The following is a 17813-nucleotide window of genomic DNA, read 5'->3' on the forward strand; positions in this document are numbered from 1 at the left end:
AAAAGTTTGTCATAAGGACAACCGCAGGATTTCGCCGTGAGCGGGTGCTGATCTGAAAAACTGCATCCGATCCCAGCGAAATCACAGTAAAATTTCAGCCATAACCACGTCTCACAACCGTGAAAAAGTTGGTTACAGTCTGTAACGGAATCAATAAGGTGATCCGACAAAAGTATCGTGCACCCTGAGGACACGGAACGACCCAAAGACGACCGTCTTCTACATTTTTCCCGCAAGTGTTTTAGCATATTGTTCACACGCAGAGATGCTTTTCAGGCTATTAACCAGTGAAAGCTTGGCACCTCCAAGAGCGCCGATGATAAGGACGATTAGTTTAACAGAATATTCTGGTTACAATCGTCGCCACTCCCTTGTAAGCTCGCTGTACCTCTCTTTCTTTTCATTCTCCTTGGTTATGACGTTTTTGTCAGCTGGTGCCAACAATTCGATAACGAACATGGTTCGCTTCTCGAAGTCAAGAAGAACCATGTCAGGCCTCGAGTGTGCAACAGAAACAATTGCCGAGAATATAAAGTTCCAGTATATGCGGCACTTCTCATTCTCGACAATTGGCTCTATTTTCTTAGGAGCATTTAGAGGAGCGATATTAAGGTTCATGCCGTAAGAGTGACAGAGTAGGTCGTTCCCGCGTGAGTTGGACAACTAGATAGTATGTGTGCTAAATGCTCGGGTTGTGCATGGCACGTCCTGCAGCTATCATCGGAAATGTCTTAACTCAAAATGTGACGACGGTATGTTAAGGTGGAAATGACACTATCTTGATATGACGAAATGAAACCCTTCGTGCCAGATTTCAATCCGGGTGATTTAAGGAAAGAAAATTAGTGCAATTAGTGCTTTCAGAAAATGTGTGACTGCCACCCTCCACCTGCTCAAGAACCCCTGGCAGACAGGCATAAAGGGCGTGGTTGCAGGTAAGTTTTAGTGTATGCTAAGAAACGCGATAAGACAAAAACTAAATAAAAGGTGAAAGCCCTCTGTACACGAAAAACTCTGTCTGCCATGGCTTAAGGTAACAGAAATATGCCGCAGACGTATTTCTTTGCCGAATTTATTTGCTTTCGCTGTAATATTGTAGACGGATGGCTACCGTAAGAAGAGGCTTCATCTTCGTTGCGGGCGATGTCTGCTGGGAGGTCTTCCTCGCCGACAGTTTGGAAGATCAAATCTGCCGGATGAGACGTTTGTATCTGCTTCGGAGAGTATCCTTTATAGATGTCGCATCCTGAATGCGGCTCTGTGGCACGCTCAGGTATGTATAAGTCTCCAGCGCAAAGGTGTCGTATAACGCTTCTATCGACGAGCTCAGGGTCTTCAGGGATGTCATTAACTTTTCCTCGCTTTAAATAAACCTTGGAGCATTTGTCTAACCCAAATTTCATTCTTATTTCCTCAGTATATGGTTCGACAATCCCTAGAGCTAGATGTAGTTGCTCTTTGTTTTTAGCATAGATCTTAAGATCATCCACGTAAAATACATGAGTGTTTCTGAAAGGTGACCTTATTAGTTGTCACACGATTTTTTTCAGATGAGATAGTAAATCTGGCCATATATTAAAAAAGTGAAAGAGACTTTTCGAAAAAATCCAATTTCAAAAATTATCAGAAAACCAGCCGCCATTTTCTCAATTTTGCAAATTTTTTAGAGTTTTCTCGGATCATTCAATAGAGCTAAGTATTTATCAGAGCGCTAAAGAAAAATCAAACGAATGTGTATATTTTGTAAAAAAAACTGCATCATTTTCAAAAATGTTTTGGCAGTTTTTATGAAATTGTAAGGTTATCTTTAAAAGCTCACCATTCCTCAGGCAGACCTTATTGAATGATTTGAAGTAGAATCAGTCCATTTAAAAAATATTAATTATGCACATTAAAATGATTGAATTTAAAAATGCATGACACACTATTAAGGTGTTTCAAAATTTATACATGTAAAAATTCGATTTTTGGTACTCGACCCCCCCCCCTCCAATTTTAACTTTTTCCGGAAAAATACCTAATTTAAAAAAACATATTTAACATTAACCCGAGCCCCGGGCTTTTGAAATTAACATGGGCTTTTAAATAAGAAAAGCTCGATTTTCAACAAAACAAATCAACAAAGTATAAGTACTTGTCAAGTTCTTGTGAATTAAAGTACAGTCACCTCTTAAGAAATATTTTAAAAATAATTTCTACCCGCCAACCTTTAATTCCTACCTACCCCCTTCTCCAATACCTTTTTATTATACCCGAAAAATGCTCCAACAAATAAAAAGTAGCAGTTTTCTATCAAACTCTTGCTAAAGATGGTATTTAATCGTTTTAAATTTCTTAAACAATTATTATTTATTTGAACATTTTTTCCCTTACGTAAGTCGTGAAAAGTTATTATCTTTCGAGATAATGATAAAAAGTTGATGAATGTCGAGATTAGTACTTGTTTTATAACATATTTTATCATTATTTAAATAATTTTCATATGCTTAAACACTTTTTTCCTGCAAATCGTAAAAAGTTCATCTTTTCTGCAATTAATGACACAATTAACGAATATTAAGAGTACCTACTTTTTTATACTCAAGACATTTTTATTTAAGTCTAAACTTTTTTCTCCACCTTACCTGGAGCATTATTTCTGAACCAAAAATGCAAAAATGAATTTTCTATGAGTGATTTAAGAAAGATTTTTATGATCGTTTCATCCTATGAAATCTATTGTTTAAAGTTTTTTATTTTTATAAATGAATTACGATGTAAAATGTTTATTTACCGTTTCCTACACTTCGGGTACTTTTGATTTTTTGTAAAGTATTTTTAAACGGAAGCTTGAAATTTTTCCAATAAAAATTATTGTTGATATTATGTAACTGATATTTTTACATTCTCATCAGAGAACGTATTAGATTTGTTTAAAATTTGACCCCACCTCAGACTGAAAAAAATTTCTTTCGAATTTTTCATGGAATCTAAACTTACTGAAAACGCAGTAGATTCGTGTTACAGTTCTTACTCAAATTCTATTGAATTTCGTATGGCAACCTTCAATGCCATAATAACAAAGCCAGAATAGGAAATTCATTCCCAAATCATACGAAGAAGTACTCCACTACGCCAGCCCAGGGCTGCAATGTTTTTGCGGCCCGTTTTACAAAAGACAGTTTACGTCCCTGAATTTTCATAATATTAAATATAAAACTTTTAAACAATTTTTGAATTCATTTTAGGAGTATATTTTTATATAATTTAAAATATACAAATTAAACAAAGTTCAAAATGACCGAAAAACTGGTTTTCAGCATATATACAAATATTTAGGCACATATAATAAATAAACGTGTCACGTTATATTAGGTAAATGTCATAGTGATTTTAAAATTGTGGAATCGCCTGGATACCGTATACCATAAATATATTAAAATTATTGTAATTTTCAATAAAATCTTTGATTCTTATCACGGATAAATAAAAATGTCATACTTTTATTTCATTAAGTTTTTTTATTTAGAGTTAATATACTGCTTTCTCGTAGAGACTTACTGAGACTAACTGGAACTAACCCAGGAACAACCCAATAGAATTTAGAGAATCTTCGTGGTCTCCACAGGGTCTTTCGTCAGTTCGAGAGTCACCTGAAATCTCAGTGAACAGCCCCTCAACTCGTTTAGTGTACTAAACCAAAGGTCAAGTTCGTTAGCCAGCCATTTTGGATAAAAATTCAAAAAGTGGGCACATTTTGAATATATTTGAGACCATTTTTTTCAAAATTCAAAAATTTTCTGTACGGATGTTTATAGCATTCAAAAATTTGAACAATCTATCCTAATGATTTTTTTCTTAAACCAAATTTTTTTAGAATTATAGTATTTACAAAATTTAAAAAAACGGACGAAAATGACCATTTTAAGCCAAATAACGTACGATATAAAGAAAATGAAGCAAATAAAATTTTTACTTTTTGAATGCCCTACAAGATTATGTTAAAAATTTTTTGAATTTTCTTGAAAAATCAAAAATTCAAATTTGGACAGCATAAAAAATAATGAAAATCCAAAAATTAAATTTTTTCATTCGACAATTTCACAGTATTCCAAATATTCTCAAACATACAAATTGATTTTCAAAACAAACAAACAAAAAATATATATATTTTTGGTTTCGCACCTTAAGGAGGGCCGGAAATGTGAAAATGAGACCATATGAACTCCCATATAACACAACGCTGCTAAAGGTTGGTGACCTCAGCATAAAACACTAACACTCGGTTGAAACTAATCGCCGCCCCATCCCTCATTAATCGAAGTTTCGTACCCTAGACGCTTTGAGAACTCTTTTAATAAACTATTAGAAGATGAAGTAATAGGGCACCACAACTGCGATGTAAAACACGATGCGGTAGAAAATTAAATTAACAAAGTCTGGGTCACTGAGGTTAGGGATATAATTTAGACGTTAAAAAACGATAAGGCTGCTGATTCGACCGTATGTGTAACGTTTAAATCGTAAAAATAACATTAGCAATGAGCAAATTCAGTTGATGCACATTTTTTTAACGAGACAATGGAACTACGTCTGTTTTAATACCAACGTATGTTATGAATTATAATAATATGCATTTATGGAAATTATATACAATTTCAGGGAGAAACTCGAGTGGGAAGCACAAGATACATGATGAGAATGTGTTCAATGAAGCCGAAGTAGCTTTAACAAAAGAGAATTCACAGGCACCGAATGACTGTTGTCGATGCTTTGACCTGCAGTTTTAAAAAGTCTGTGTACAAAGACCGAGCGCGCTGGGCGAAGTAAATACATTATCGATCGCGAAGCGCAAGACCTAACAGTTGCACCCTAGACGCGTTCAAATGTGCGAGCGCAGCGAGCCGCGCGCGCTGTTCGCGACGAGAAAGTGCCCACGAAGCAGGCAGATTTTTTCATGTAGTTATAAGCAAATTAGGGAACAGAAGTGTTTTTCGACCCTTTTTACCTGCTCGCATCTTCGCAACGTTCTTGTCAATGTTTTCTTGTATACTTTCACCGTTACCGTAACTGAAATCAGACCCCACACCCCTGCTTCTATTTAATGTTACGTAATTTTTTCATCCTTCCTATAATTCGAATTAATATTGACGAATCCAGACCTGTATTTTTAAAAGAAAAAATTATGGATTCACATGACTAATGACTTGTGAAAGGTTAATCTTAATTAACAATAGCTAAAACTATTTATGTACACAAATTATCACTACGCCGAATTCGTCTTTTCTCTTAATTAAACTTGAAGGTCTCGTGTATATTCGAAAACTAAAAGACATCGACATTCATAGATTTTCGTTTGAAGGAGAGTTCTTAATTAATGCTTTCATCATTAGAATGCTGGTCAAGCTTCCTATTGGAATAATAATCAAGCTACTTTATATATAGCAGTTATTTATTACAAAAAAATCAACCCGCTGCGTGAGCACATTCTCATCGCGCACGTGGCGAAGATTATGAATTCTCTTTTTTTAAAGCTTCTTCGGCTTTAACGAACACCTTCTAATCACGTATATCATGTTTAGCACTTGGTTTTTTTCGAAAATGATCTGAGGCTGCTTATTCAGATATTGCAAAATAAATGATAAATTTTACTTTTAATGATCACTTTAATGTTGGTTTCTTATTCTGCATCATATCTTATTCTCAGCTACCCTAGAAAATGAATCATTCCAATACATTTACATTATTACAGTTCATAATAACCAATGGTAACTACAATGGCAGGCTAACGAACTAGATCTGTATTTTCGAACAACAAATTCTGAAAATATGAAGGCAATGGAATGGCATGACTTTTAAACTCGAAACAGTTCAGAAATAATACCTCCCTACGAAAAGGCGCAGGTAAGTGATTGATAATTGTTTAAATAATTGCGAAAAACCTTGAAAAAAAAATTACTATTACAATTGGTTTATTGTGTAATTAATTGCAGAAAATAATAATTTTTCACGATTTACAAAAAAGAAGATTATTTAAACAATTAAAAATTGTTAAAAAGTTTTAAAATATCAATAGGAAAAACAATAATTTTCAATAACCGTTAATTGTGTCATTAATTTCAGAAACTAATAATTTTACACGTTTCACAGAAGAAAAATGGTTTATATCATTTATCCCGAATGATAACAATTTTTCATGATTTACCGGGGAAAAAAATTGTTTCTACAAATATTAATTGCTTAAACAATTTAAATTTAATTAAAAATAATTAGACACTTTTTTAATGGATAAAAAATTATTCATGTTGCAAAAATGAAAAACATACCGCCTTTAGCAATAAAAGAGGAAAGTCAAAATTGAATGTTATTATTATATCAAAAGTCGAATTTTTGGGCCACTCTAATAGAAAATTTGAAAATAATAATTATTTCCTAATGGTTTAGTTTCAAGATCCTAATTAAAGGATACTTTAATCATAAACAAAGTTTGGAATCGTTTAATTTTTAATATTTCAAATTTTTGTTCATCCATTTTGAAACTTTCCAGTTAGAAATCATATAATCAAAGTATTTAGAAGAAATTAAACTTAAAGGTTCATAATAATTAAACTTCTTCAGATTTGAACACAGAAGATGACAATGTTAAACATTTTTTTTCTTAAAAAATGGAGGTCAAACTGAAATTTCTTAAATTTAAATACCTTTAGGTTAAAAATCAAAATTGTATTATTTTGTTGAAAACACAAGCATTCAGTAGCTTACAAATAGTTATTATCTTTCATCAGCAATTTATTTAAGCATCTTTGAGTATCAATCAAGCATCATTACTGAAATGGAAAAATATTGGATAACCGAAAAATAACCAGAAACTTGTTTTTGTTTTTAGAGGCCACTCTGAAAAGAGTGACATTTATATGGAAAAATTGACTGCTGATACAATACGATGATTCAAGTCGACAATAGTTGCAAAATCAAACATTAAAAATGTCATGATAGTCAGCTTTATATTTAACCATTTTAAATTTAAATATTCTAAATTCTACCGTTTTAGTTTTAAATTTATAAAATTGGATTGTTTTTACTTCAAAATGTTGAACATTTCAAGCTCAAATTAAAAAAAATACAAATATGAATTGAAAGGCTTAAAATTGCGCAATCTCAAAAATTGGTATCATATTCCATAGATATCTTTCTACGTATTTGTTTTATATAGATAAATTTTGTTTCAATTTGCAACGTTCCGTAGGAGAAATATTTTCATTTTTTATATTTCTGATTTAAAATCACATCATTTAACATGTTTTTCTAATTATTTAATTACGAAGGATTTTAATGGATACCTTTTTTATTTTTAACTATAGACTTAAAGGTGAATTAATTTTTTCATTTGAGAAAACTATGTTTAATCAATTTTAATGTTAAATGATTTTTTATATAGTAAAGCTTCAAAATTCTAGAAATTGAGAAGCTTTATCTTTGAAACATTCAATTAGGGAAAGTGTAATCGCTTAGAACAGAAACTTATGTAGATTTAAACTTTCTAATTTTAAATTAATCAATTTTTAACGCTCCTAATTAGAAATAATATAATTTAAACATATTTCTAATAATGAAATTACCTGAATTTTACCATTTTAATTTGAAATTTTTCAATTTTGACAGCTTCTGATTTTAAATTATTCAATTTTAAATCCTTTTACCTTAAATCTTAAAATTTTAACATTATTAATTATTAATTTTTGTTTCCAAAGGTTTTAATACTCCTAATATTTGAAAATTGCTTTAATAAATGGGTTATTTCAAGGGTTTATTAGAATTAGACGGAGACTGAAATAAGAGCAAAGGGGAAAAGAGTAGAATGATTCAAGGAAGAATGGAGGAAGGGAACGAGATAACAAGGGAAAAAGTAGATGAGGCAATAAATAGGCTAAAAAGAAACAAGGTGACAGGAGAAGATGGGATGGAGAACGAAGCGATGAAGTATAGAGGAGAAGGGGTTAGGGATGGGAAGTGGAAGACCTGCAACAAGGTCTGAAAAGGGGAAGAGTGGCCGGAAGAGTGGATAACAGGACTGGTGGTACCGATTGTCAAGAAAGGGGAAGGAAAGAAGGAAGAGGAATACAGAGGGATCACTCTCATGCCATTCGACTATAAAATATATGCAAAAATCTTAAGAAAAAGGTTGGAGAGTAAGGCAGAACAAAAAGAAAGTATCCCACGCAATCAGACGGAATTTAGAAAAGGGATGGGAACTATAGACGAACTAGTAGCGTTTGACTCAGTGAACAGAAAAGTGCTATGGCAGGCAATGAAAGAGAGGGGTGTGGAGGAAAAATTGGTGGAGAGGATAAAAGAAATTTTCACTAAAACCAGGATTAGGGTGAAAATAGGAAAGAAAAAAAGGGAGGTTTTCTGGACAGGAAGAGGTCTAAGGCAAGGGTGCCCATTGAGTCAGTTACTATTTAATATGCTGCTGACAGACTTGGAGGAGAAGCTAAAGGAGAAAAGGAAAGGAAGAAAGGAGAAAAGGATTTGGGTAATAGCAAACTATACTCTCTAGCATACGCGGACGATGTAGTTCTGTTAGCAAATGATGAGAAAGGGATGAACCTAATGATGAGAATCTTCGAAGAGTATGTGGGAACAAAGGTTTGACGGTGAAAGTAGATAAGACAAAGGTGATGTACTTCAGAAATAGAAAAAGTAAAATAAATTACGTTTGGAAGATAAACGGACAAAAAGTGGAAATTGTGGAGGAGTTCTGTTGCCCAGGTTTTTGGTTTGAGGCAGAAGGGGGAAACGAGCTGCAGGCAAGGAAAAGAATTGAATGTGCAAGTAAAGTGATGGGCTAAGTATGGGGTATAGGAAAGAGAAGGTTCAAGGACGATTGGAGAAAGAGGGTCTGGTTGTTTGATGCTTTTGTTAGGGCGGTGTTGTGTTATGGATTGGAGATCTGGGATTCGAAGGAACATAAGAAAATAGAGAGCATGCATGAGCGATTTCTGAGGTGGGTAAAAGGGGTTAGCTGGAGTTGCCCAGGATGCATATTAAGTGTAGAATTAGGGAGGGAAAATGGTTAACAGACAAATTAAGAGAGCCTGGTGTTTTGGAAAGAAGCTAAGCAGGGGACAAGGAAGCAGAATAACAGAAGCATGTTTGGGGGAAATTCGGAACAGTTAGGGGAGAAGAATTTTGGGAAATTTAAAATGGGAGGAAGAAACGAGAACAATGAGAAGAGTTTGTAATATACGAGAAGGGCTTATGGAGTGGCAGGACATAGGGTTAGAGCTATTAGTTAAACAAGGAGAAGGGAGATGGACAAATATTATACATTGGAGGTAAAATAGATGGTATATGATGGTCCAAGGGTTGACGAAACCAGAATATCTTCAAAAAATAAAAAAGGAAGAAAAATGGAGTAGGGTTGTACGGTTTAGAATGGGAGAAGGAGTGAGAGCATGTAGGTATTGGATGGATAAAGAGGAGAATTTATGTAGAGCATGGGGATACGAAATGGAGTCATGGGCACATATTTTAGAGAGATGTACAGGAGAGGAAGAGGGACAGTTCAGTGTCGATAAGTGTGTAAGATGGATTTTTTATAGTAATGGACAGGAGTGATGTGGATGAAGAAATCGGAAGAAGTACAGGAAAGCAGGGAAGTACAGGACAGAGCCAATGGGGTAATCCTGAAAAAGGAGAGTAAAAAGCACAATTTGTTTTTAATATCGTGGAAAATGCATTTTTATGATAAGAGAAAACGGAAACCCTGGAATATCGCTCATTTTTAGACTTACTGTTACTATTGTTTATACTACGTAATGCGAAAGAGTAGAATAAAAGTAGTATTTAAGTTAGGCTAAGGATGGAATTGTAAATATATGTACAGGGAGCGGAGACCCTCAAACCCGTAAAAGGTAGGGATTAAATACTATATCCTAATAATTGACAATTGCTTTAATAACATAATTTTAAATTGTTTATATATTTTTTAAATGGTAGGTATCTTAATTAACTCAGGTATTTTAATTTCAGGGTATCACGGCAGAATCATGTAAATACCAAAAAAAAATTTCAGTAGATAAAAAAAAATATCCTCAAACTTCAAATTATAAAAAAAATAGAAAGTACTTTCGAGAGTTTATGAAGCTCTATAGATCTATAGAAAAAAAGTGGACAAAACTAATACTTTCTAAAAAAATGCTTATCAAACTTTGCCTAAAAAAACTTCATTTTTCAATTTGTTTTTCTATACTCGAATTAACAAAAATATATCAATCATACATAGAAGTCATACTATGAGGCAAATAGAAGCTTCAAAAGCAAAAAATTAATTTTGTAAAATCGTTAATGTAAAATAAAATTTGATTTTTCATTAGAATTTTTTCCATTTTTAAAACTTTCAAAAAATTATTAATATTATTTCTTTTTTTCTTAATGTCTTTAAACTGCATACATGAAATTTTTTATACATGTAAAATTGCATAACTTATTTTCTAGGAAAATGATAAGTTTCTCTTGATTGTATCACATTTTTGTATAATACGTAACGTTTATTATTTATACTTTTGGTATTTTGTAATTGGCACACCGCATTTTAAAATATTCCATAAAAATGTGGAAGATTTAAGATAAAATTAGTATTCTCCTGAAAATGAGTTCAGAATTTTTCATTAAATCATGTAAAATAATGTTAACGTAAACGGGAATTATTCCCATGTCACACTTTATTTTATTTTTTAATTTGTTAATTTTAATTTTTTAAATTAATTTTAATTAATGTTAATTTTTTAATTTTAAACAACTTAGGCAACTGTCCTTGTGCATACATAAATATTATTATTTTTTGCCTTATACAATGAGTAATCTTAATTCATATTTGTGTAGGTTCAGTGTTCGAAGATAATAGATACTGAATTTCAATCAAGTTTGCGACTTAATTTCATTTTTTTGTAAATTAAAAAAAAAGATTAAGCCTATAGTCTAAATGTATGAAGAGATTAAAGATTTTTCATAAATATCGGATGATTTACGGCAAAAGATTTATGTCTAGAATTTCCGTACTCTCTAAATCCTTATTTGTACACTTAGACGCCAATTAAAACGTGAAATCACTAAAACGCATGTTGGATAATCATTCTTGAGTGCATGCTATCACGCACATGTCTCAGAAATTTACGTAAGGTTTCGCGATTTCGATTGTTTTTCTGCCTTGTCATTTAAAATGTCGAGGAGATAAGCGAATAAAGTAACAATAAAGTAGAGCTTTTGGAGAAATGATGGGAAAAATCATGATCTGATGTTGGAACACAACAAAAAGTCGAAATGTTGAAATGAAAATGCTGAATTATTTTTACAATAGGAGAGGAGAAGAATATAAGAGAAAGTCAGGAGTATTCTGAGTTGTGTGGAGAAAGCTAGGACGGAAGAAGAGGCTTTAAAGATATGGAATAGAGAGAGAAAAGGAAGAAAAAGATGGTGGGATGGAAAAAAATATGTTATGGATTTCTTAGGAGGAATAGACAGAAAAGTTAGAATAGGTCGAAAATGCGGTAGGGAAACAGAGTAGTGGTACCCATTGTGAAGAAAGGCAAAGGGGAGGTTAAAGATTGTAGAGGAGTGACGTTGACGCCAACATTGCATAAGATATAAAAGTTTATGTAAATGTTATGTCAGAGAGATTGAAGAAAGAGGTTGAGGAAAAAAAATAGAGACATCTAAGCAGGCAATGTTTGTGGACTTAAAGGCAACGTTTGGCTTCTTGGACCGAGTTGAGATAGAAAAAGTTATGGAGAAAAGGGAAAAGAGAGAGCTTAATAAAAAATATCGAAAATTTTTAGAGAGACAAAAAGCAGGGTAAAGGTAAGGGAGCCAGTAGAAGATAGTTTCTGGTTAGTAAGAGGAGTAAGGCAAGGTTGTCCTCTGAGTCCACTTCTATTCAATATATTAATCTTGATAGTTGATAGCAGAGCAAGATTGTCCTCTGAGTCCACTTCTATTTAATATATTAATCTTGATAGTTGATAGCAGAAGGTGATGAAGGGATGCAGGTTCTAATTTAAATGTAGAAAAGAAAAAGACAAAGAATAAAAAAATCGGCCGGGGTAATAAAACAGATATGGAGAATAGGAGAAAGAAGGTTAAAAAATATTGAAGAAGGAGAATATGGTTATTTGATAAGTCGGTATGGCCGACATTAGGCTATGGAGCGGAGACATGGGGATGGAAGGAAAGGAAAGAGATTGAGAGTTTGCAAAAGGTTATATAAGGGGGACTCTACGATTAGACTAGAGAATGCCTGGATGGAGAAGGAAGAAGAGAGAAGTAAAAAAAAAGCGCAAAGGGACCAATTAAGTACTAGAGCAGGAAAGAGGGTATAGCAGTTTAAAACGAAAATAAGGGTGGGAAGGGAAGTGGACTTTGCGAAAAAGTGTTTGAAGGAGGTAAAAGAAAGAAGGAAGTTCTTTAGTGCCAGAGTTATAAGAGAGAGGAATGGAGTAAGCCTTGAAGAATTGGAGAGAAGGAACACGGAAAGACAATTAATGGAAAGATGGGTGGACCATTGAGGAATCAAAGTATAATAAATGGTATAAGATGATTAAAAAAAGGAGTACCAAAGTAGATAGAAAACGGATGGTAAGAGAAAAGAACGATCAAAAACACAAGATTTAGATTGGGAAATGAGGTAAGAGAAGGGTTGTATTGGAAAAAGAAAAAAAACAGAAAGTGCAAAATATGTGAATGGGAGAAGGAAACATGGAAACGTGTCTGGTAAGGATATAAGAAAGAAATGGAAGATGAAAAAAGCTGACAAGAGAATGTGGTAAAGATTATAGCGGAGGATAGAATGGGTGAGGAGTGGATAAGAAGTCAGAGGAGGCTAGAAGGACGAATGAGAAAGAACGATTGAATAGATATAGAAAAATTCAAAACAATCTTCTATGAAAAACCACACTGTTCATGAAATTATCACAATTTAAAATACAACCTATAATGAACGCGTCCAAACTACTTCACAGCTTATGCTCGAACTACTACATTTCATGTCTTAATTATTTACTCAATTTTCGTTAAGCTACATAACTTTCCTGAAATTTTGGTAGCTACTTTTGTAAAATCAAGTGTTAAAAATTATGTTGTGTTAAATAAAAAGTCTTTTTACCTTTTCCATCTGCATTATGCTCTAGACAACCCTCATGGTGGATTTTTGTTGGATTGCTGCCAATACAGGGCCAGATCGGACGTGGGATGGTTTCGCCCTCGTGAATGACAGGTAACCCTGGTCTTTGATCTCTGATGGTGTTGGTAACTGTTACCCCAACCGCACCTTGTTGAGGTGTGGCAGAATTGCAGCAGGAATAGGATGTGGCTGAAAGTGGTGGTGAATGACTGGAATATCCAGAACTCGTCGATGTTCGATAACATCTTTTTGGATTTTGCGATGTTGGCAAACTGGTTACCAATCCGGACACTTCGGCGTCTAAGGAATCTGGTTCTATCCTGCAACGATTCAAATTGCTATGCAATATACGAAGACTAAAGCTGCTTAATGAAATCATTAATTAGGACAACTATGCTTGCAAACTACATAATGAGGTTCATCTGGATAAAGAATAAACCAAGTAATTACTCTTTCATCATCAGCATCATCATCAAGATTATTATCATCATCTATGGGTTATTAGCCTCTTAATAAAAAACTTGTTTGCAATCTCTAAACCTTATAATAAAACTAGCTTTACTATCAACACTATTAACAGAAAACTAGTTTGAGCTCAGTCCATTGACTTTCTTTTGCAACTAATTGCGGTGTTATTTAAAAGAGAATTTTATTGTTAAATATTTTTAAACTGTTTAATGATTCATAAGTTATGGAGAAAAGGATTAGATGTTAGAAAGTATTACCATTCTACTTGAACATTGATTCCGGCTCCTGGGAGGACAGTATCAGGATTGAACCTATTGGAATTTTGGTACAAGGACTGTGCGAAACCTCCTTCTACAGTGGGTTGTTCGTTCGTGGGAACTGCCAAGGCCGTTGCTGATGCGGCTCTGGAACAGGCCTTACCACGTCCGAGCATCCCCTCATACGGTCCAACTTATCCCGATGGAGGGTGTCTCACGATGCTACCGCATGGGTCTGATGCAGGTTCATCTAGTGCGAGAAGCCAAAGAGGCATACTATCTAAAAACCGATATCCAAATTCCAGATACCATTTTCCTCTTTCTAATTCTCATCCCCGCTATTCCAACATTGTCCTTTAAAGCTGAACTTATTCGTTCCCACTGCTTCTCTTCATCAACAATCCTAAAAAAATTTTTGAAAAATTCAATCCGGTTTTATAGTTTCCATCCTATTGTTAGATGAAACATCAGTTGTTATTTCTTTGCGAAAATTCTAGGGGTACATGAACTGAAATAGTGTATTAGGTACAAAGGGCGGAAAAAAGGAGATTGACTTGCACAAGCGTTTATCTCTTTCCTCTTATAGTGCACATCAGGGATCCGAACATTTTATGTAGGACCCAAGGTTAAAAGGTTCCTTGCAAGTTCGAATCTGAACTAAACTCTTCAATTACTAAAGGGGTCGGGTCCGGACCCGAACCCTTTAAATTCTTAAGGGTCCAGATCCGAACCTTTCAGAATTTAAACGTTTCGGGTCCGAAACATTTGCTAGACCATTTAGGCCCCGGATCCTACAAAAATTAGGTGTTCCGATCTCTCATGCATACTTTTTGTCCATGAGGGAGCGTCCATTAATCCCGTAAGGCCTGGAGGGGAGGCTCGAAACCTCTACGAATCTTCACTTGGAATTCCGAAGTATTTTTTATGTAATTTTCTTCTTTCTAATTTTTATTTTTTAATAAACTAATTGAAACCACTGTTCGCTGTTAAAATTACTTTTTATATTATTATATACACACTAAATCATTAAGTATTTTACTTCTTTTTTATTGTGCAATATTTCATATTACATACGTCCATTAAATATAGAGTTGAGAGAATAAACATTATGGAAATATGGTGAAAACTTTCATAATCTCGTGGAATTCATGGAGATCTTTACAATCCTCTGAAACAGCAGGAAATTTTTTTGAAAATTTTGTAAATACTTGAAAACTTTTAAATTTCCATTGAAACTTTTGAAATCTTATGACATTCTCTGAAATCCGTGGATACACTTTGGAATTTTTTTAAATTTCAAAAAATTCTCTGAAATTCCGTAAAATCGTCGAAAATACAAATTCCTTAAAATGCCTTGAAATCTTCGAAATCCAATTAAAATCTTCTGATATCGTGCAAAATTCGTGAAAAATATTTTTTTCAAAGCTTTGAAATTTTAGAATATCCTCTAAAATCCGTCGATATACTTTGGAATATTTTGAAACCTCTTAAAATCCTCTAAAATCCTGTGAAATCATTAAACCTGATTTAAATCTCTTAAAATCATTGAAAACCCATTTTTTATTAAATTCTTTCAAATCTATTCCAATCTTTGAAATCCTCTTGAAATCCTTGAATATCTTTTGAAATCCTTTGAAATTCCTTCAAATCTGTCTAATCTTCAAAATCCAATTCTTCAAATTCTTCAAAATCCCGTAACTTTCTTAAAAATATTTATAAATCTCTTAAAATTCCTTTAAATCCCTTGAAATTTTTTTTAACATCCAAAAACTTTTGTAATGTCTTTAAATGTTTTTAAATCACATGAAGTCCTTAAAAGGGTTGGAAATTCCGATAAATTTCTTAACAATTTTTTAATTCATTGAATTCCCGTGTAGAAATTTCCCCGGTTGACCCTTATACAACAAGGTTTCTGGTCGAATCCCGGCCGGGCTACCCCTGGCTGGGTTTCATGGACATGAACCGGGCGGGAGCCGGTCGGGCTACATTTTTCTCGAATCGCGTAGTCTGGGGCCGGCCGGTTACTGGCCGGGTCAAGCCTGGTTATATCCCATGGTCGGGAGCCAGCTGGGCACTGGTCAGGTTAATGTTTTTGTAAAAATTACACATTTTTTAAGAGCCGTAATATTATCAAAGACGTAATTATGGATGCTAGATGAATTTTTATTTGAAAATTATAATTTAAAGATTTATTAGATCAGTGAAACAAAAATGAGCTTTTTTAAATTCTTTTAAAATAAACATTGAATTTTTTCGAATAATTTAACATTTTAAATTAAACTGTTATCGATTCTGCTATGTGCAACAACAGAAATGATACAATTTTTATAAACTTCTCTATATTCAGACAGTGTTTAGCCTGTACAATTTCAAATTTAACGCCATATATAGCGCCTGCTGTGTCTGTCATCTGCATAGACACTCAGTAACTTTCAGTTTCGCACCTAGATCGAGAATGCTCCTTGCACTCACGTCGCGTCGTCTCTTCGAAGTTCGCAAATAAAATCGAGACTCGTAGTTAAAATCAACATTATTTCAGTAATTGGTTTGAATCCCCCACTTAGTGCGCGAATAATTATTATTTTTAATTAAAATATAGTCTTGTGTATACAGTTTTTACTTTCTTCCTTCCTAACCTTAAATCACCACGTGGCTTCCAAATTGCTATGAGATTCTATCATCAGGGAATAAAATTCTACTCCAATTATCTTGACAGAATTGGTTCAATTGATTTGACTTTTAAATTTCAATGTAATCTTTACGATGAGCCTTAAAAGACAAAACAAGTTACCAATTTCTCGCCTGACGCAACATTTCTTAACCGCTTTTTGGCCGGATTACCCGACCGGATCCCGGCCGGTATTGAAGCCGGGATCCGACCAGTTTACCGTGACGTTTTTAGCTGGATCCCGGCCGGATTCCCCGACCAGCGCCCGGCTTAAAGCGGGGCTATCCGGTTGGGACCCGGCCGGATCCCTGATTGAATTCCTACACGGGTTACTTTGTAGTCCTTTAAAATACTTTAAACTTCCTTAAAATCTGTTTATATCGTTCCAAATCACTTTAAGTTTTTTGAAATCTTGTTCACAGTGTAAATAAATGATATATTGTATATGTCTTTAGTAAAAACAGAAAATCTTATCTTTTGGTTGACCAAGAATCGAACTTTTGTAAACGGTGAAAGTAACCGAACGCTAGAGAACGACGCAGAGTCTATGGCTTAATGTATCTAATTATTCTTTGAAAGTACATTTTTTTAACCAACATAAGCTTTACAAAAAAATGTAACAAAGCACACAAAGACGTTTGAAAGGAAATATGTTTGTTAAGAAACTGTTTGTTAAAAAAAACTCAACAACCTCAATTTTTGAAAAGTGCTTGCACAAAAAGAGTTACAAGAAGAGAAATATTTTCAAATAACACTGTAAAACGGCTCACTAAAGATAGACGTACGACAATTGAAAAAAGAGAGAACAAAAGGACACATCCAAACCACCTCTCTCTCGCTTCTTTATTATTTATCCGTCTTTTTTATACTACAAGGATCCTGATATGTTTCGAGGCCTTTTAGGTTTCCTCTTCAGGAAAATTTTCATAGGAAACTAATAGGGAATATTTGTATGTTATGCTTTTATTATATAAAAATCAAAATTGAATTTGAAGTTCATTATTAAGCAATTATTATTACCATTTACATTTTTATCTGTAATATTTCTAACACGACTTTCTGGTTGTGTCCTTGAACCAGAAAGTCGTGTTTTTTTTAATCGGTGGATGTATTCAGAAGAAGAAAAATTTTTCAGAAAAATTACTTCAGAAATAGTAAAGATAAGAATGTACAGTCTGTCAAGTTAAAGCGTGGGTGGCTTTACTCGCAGTCGGTAAGGTGTATCGACATGATTTTGGTGTCAAAATATTAAGAAGAGCTC

General features: G+C 33.6%; 1 protein-coding gene across 4 annotated transcripts in view; it reads right to left on the bottom strand.

The window, feature by feature from the left end:
- Positions 1-17813, bottom strand: part of LOC117169199 — a 74158-nt gene that overhangs the window by 18855 nt on the left and 37490 nt on the right. For all 4 annotated transcript variants that reach the window (XM_033355440.1, XM_033355441.1, XM_033355436.1 and 1 more), the window contains 2 exons: positions 13885-14287; positions 13142-13479 (listed from right to left, as the gene is read on the bottom strand). In XM_033355440.1, coding sequence (XP_033211331.1) covers positions 13142-13479; positions 13885-14060 — 514 coding nt within the window. In that variant the 5' untranslated portion in view covers positions 14061-14287. The remainder of the gene's footprint in view (positions 1-13141; positions 13480-13884; positions 14288-17813) is intronic.

Source organism: Belonocnema kinseyi, chromosome 3 (genome assembly GCF_010883055.1).
Source record: "Belonocnema kinseyi isolate 2016_QV_RU_SX_M_011 chromosome 3, B_treatae_v1, whole genome shotgun sequence".
Taxonomy (NCBI): Eukaryota; Metazoa; Arthropoda; class Insecta; order Hymenoptera; family Cynipidae; genus Belonocnema; species Belonocnema kinseyi.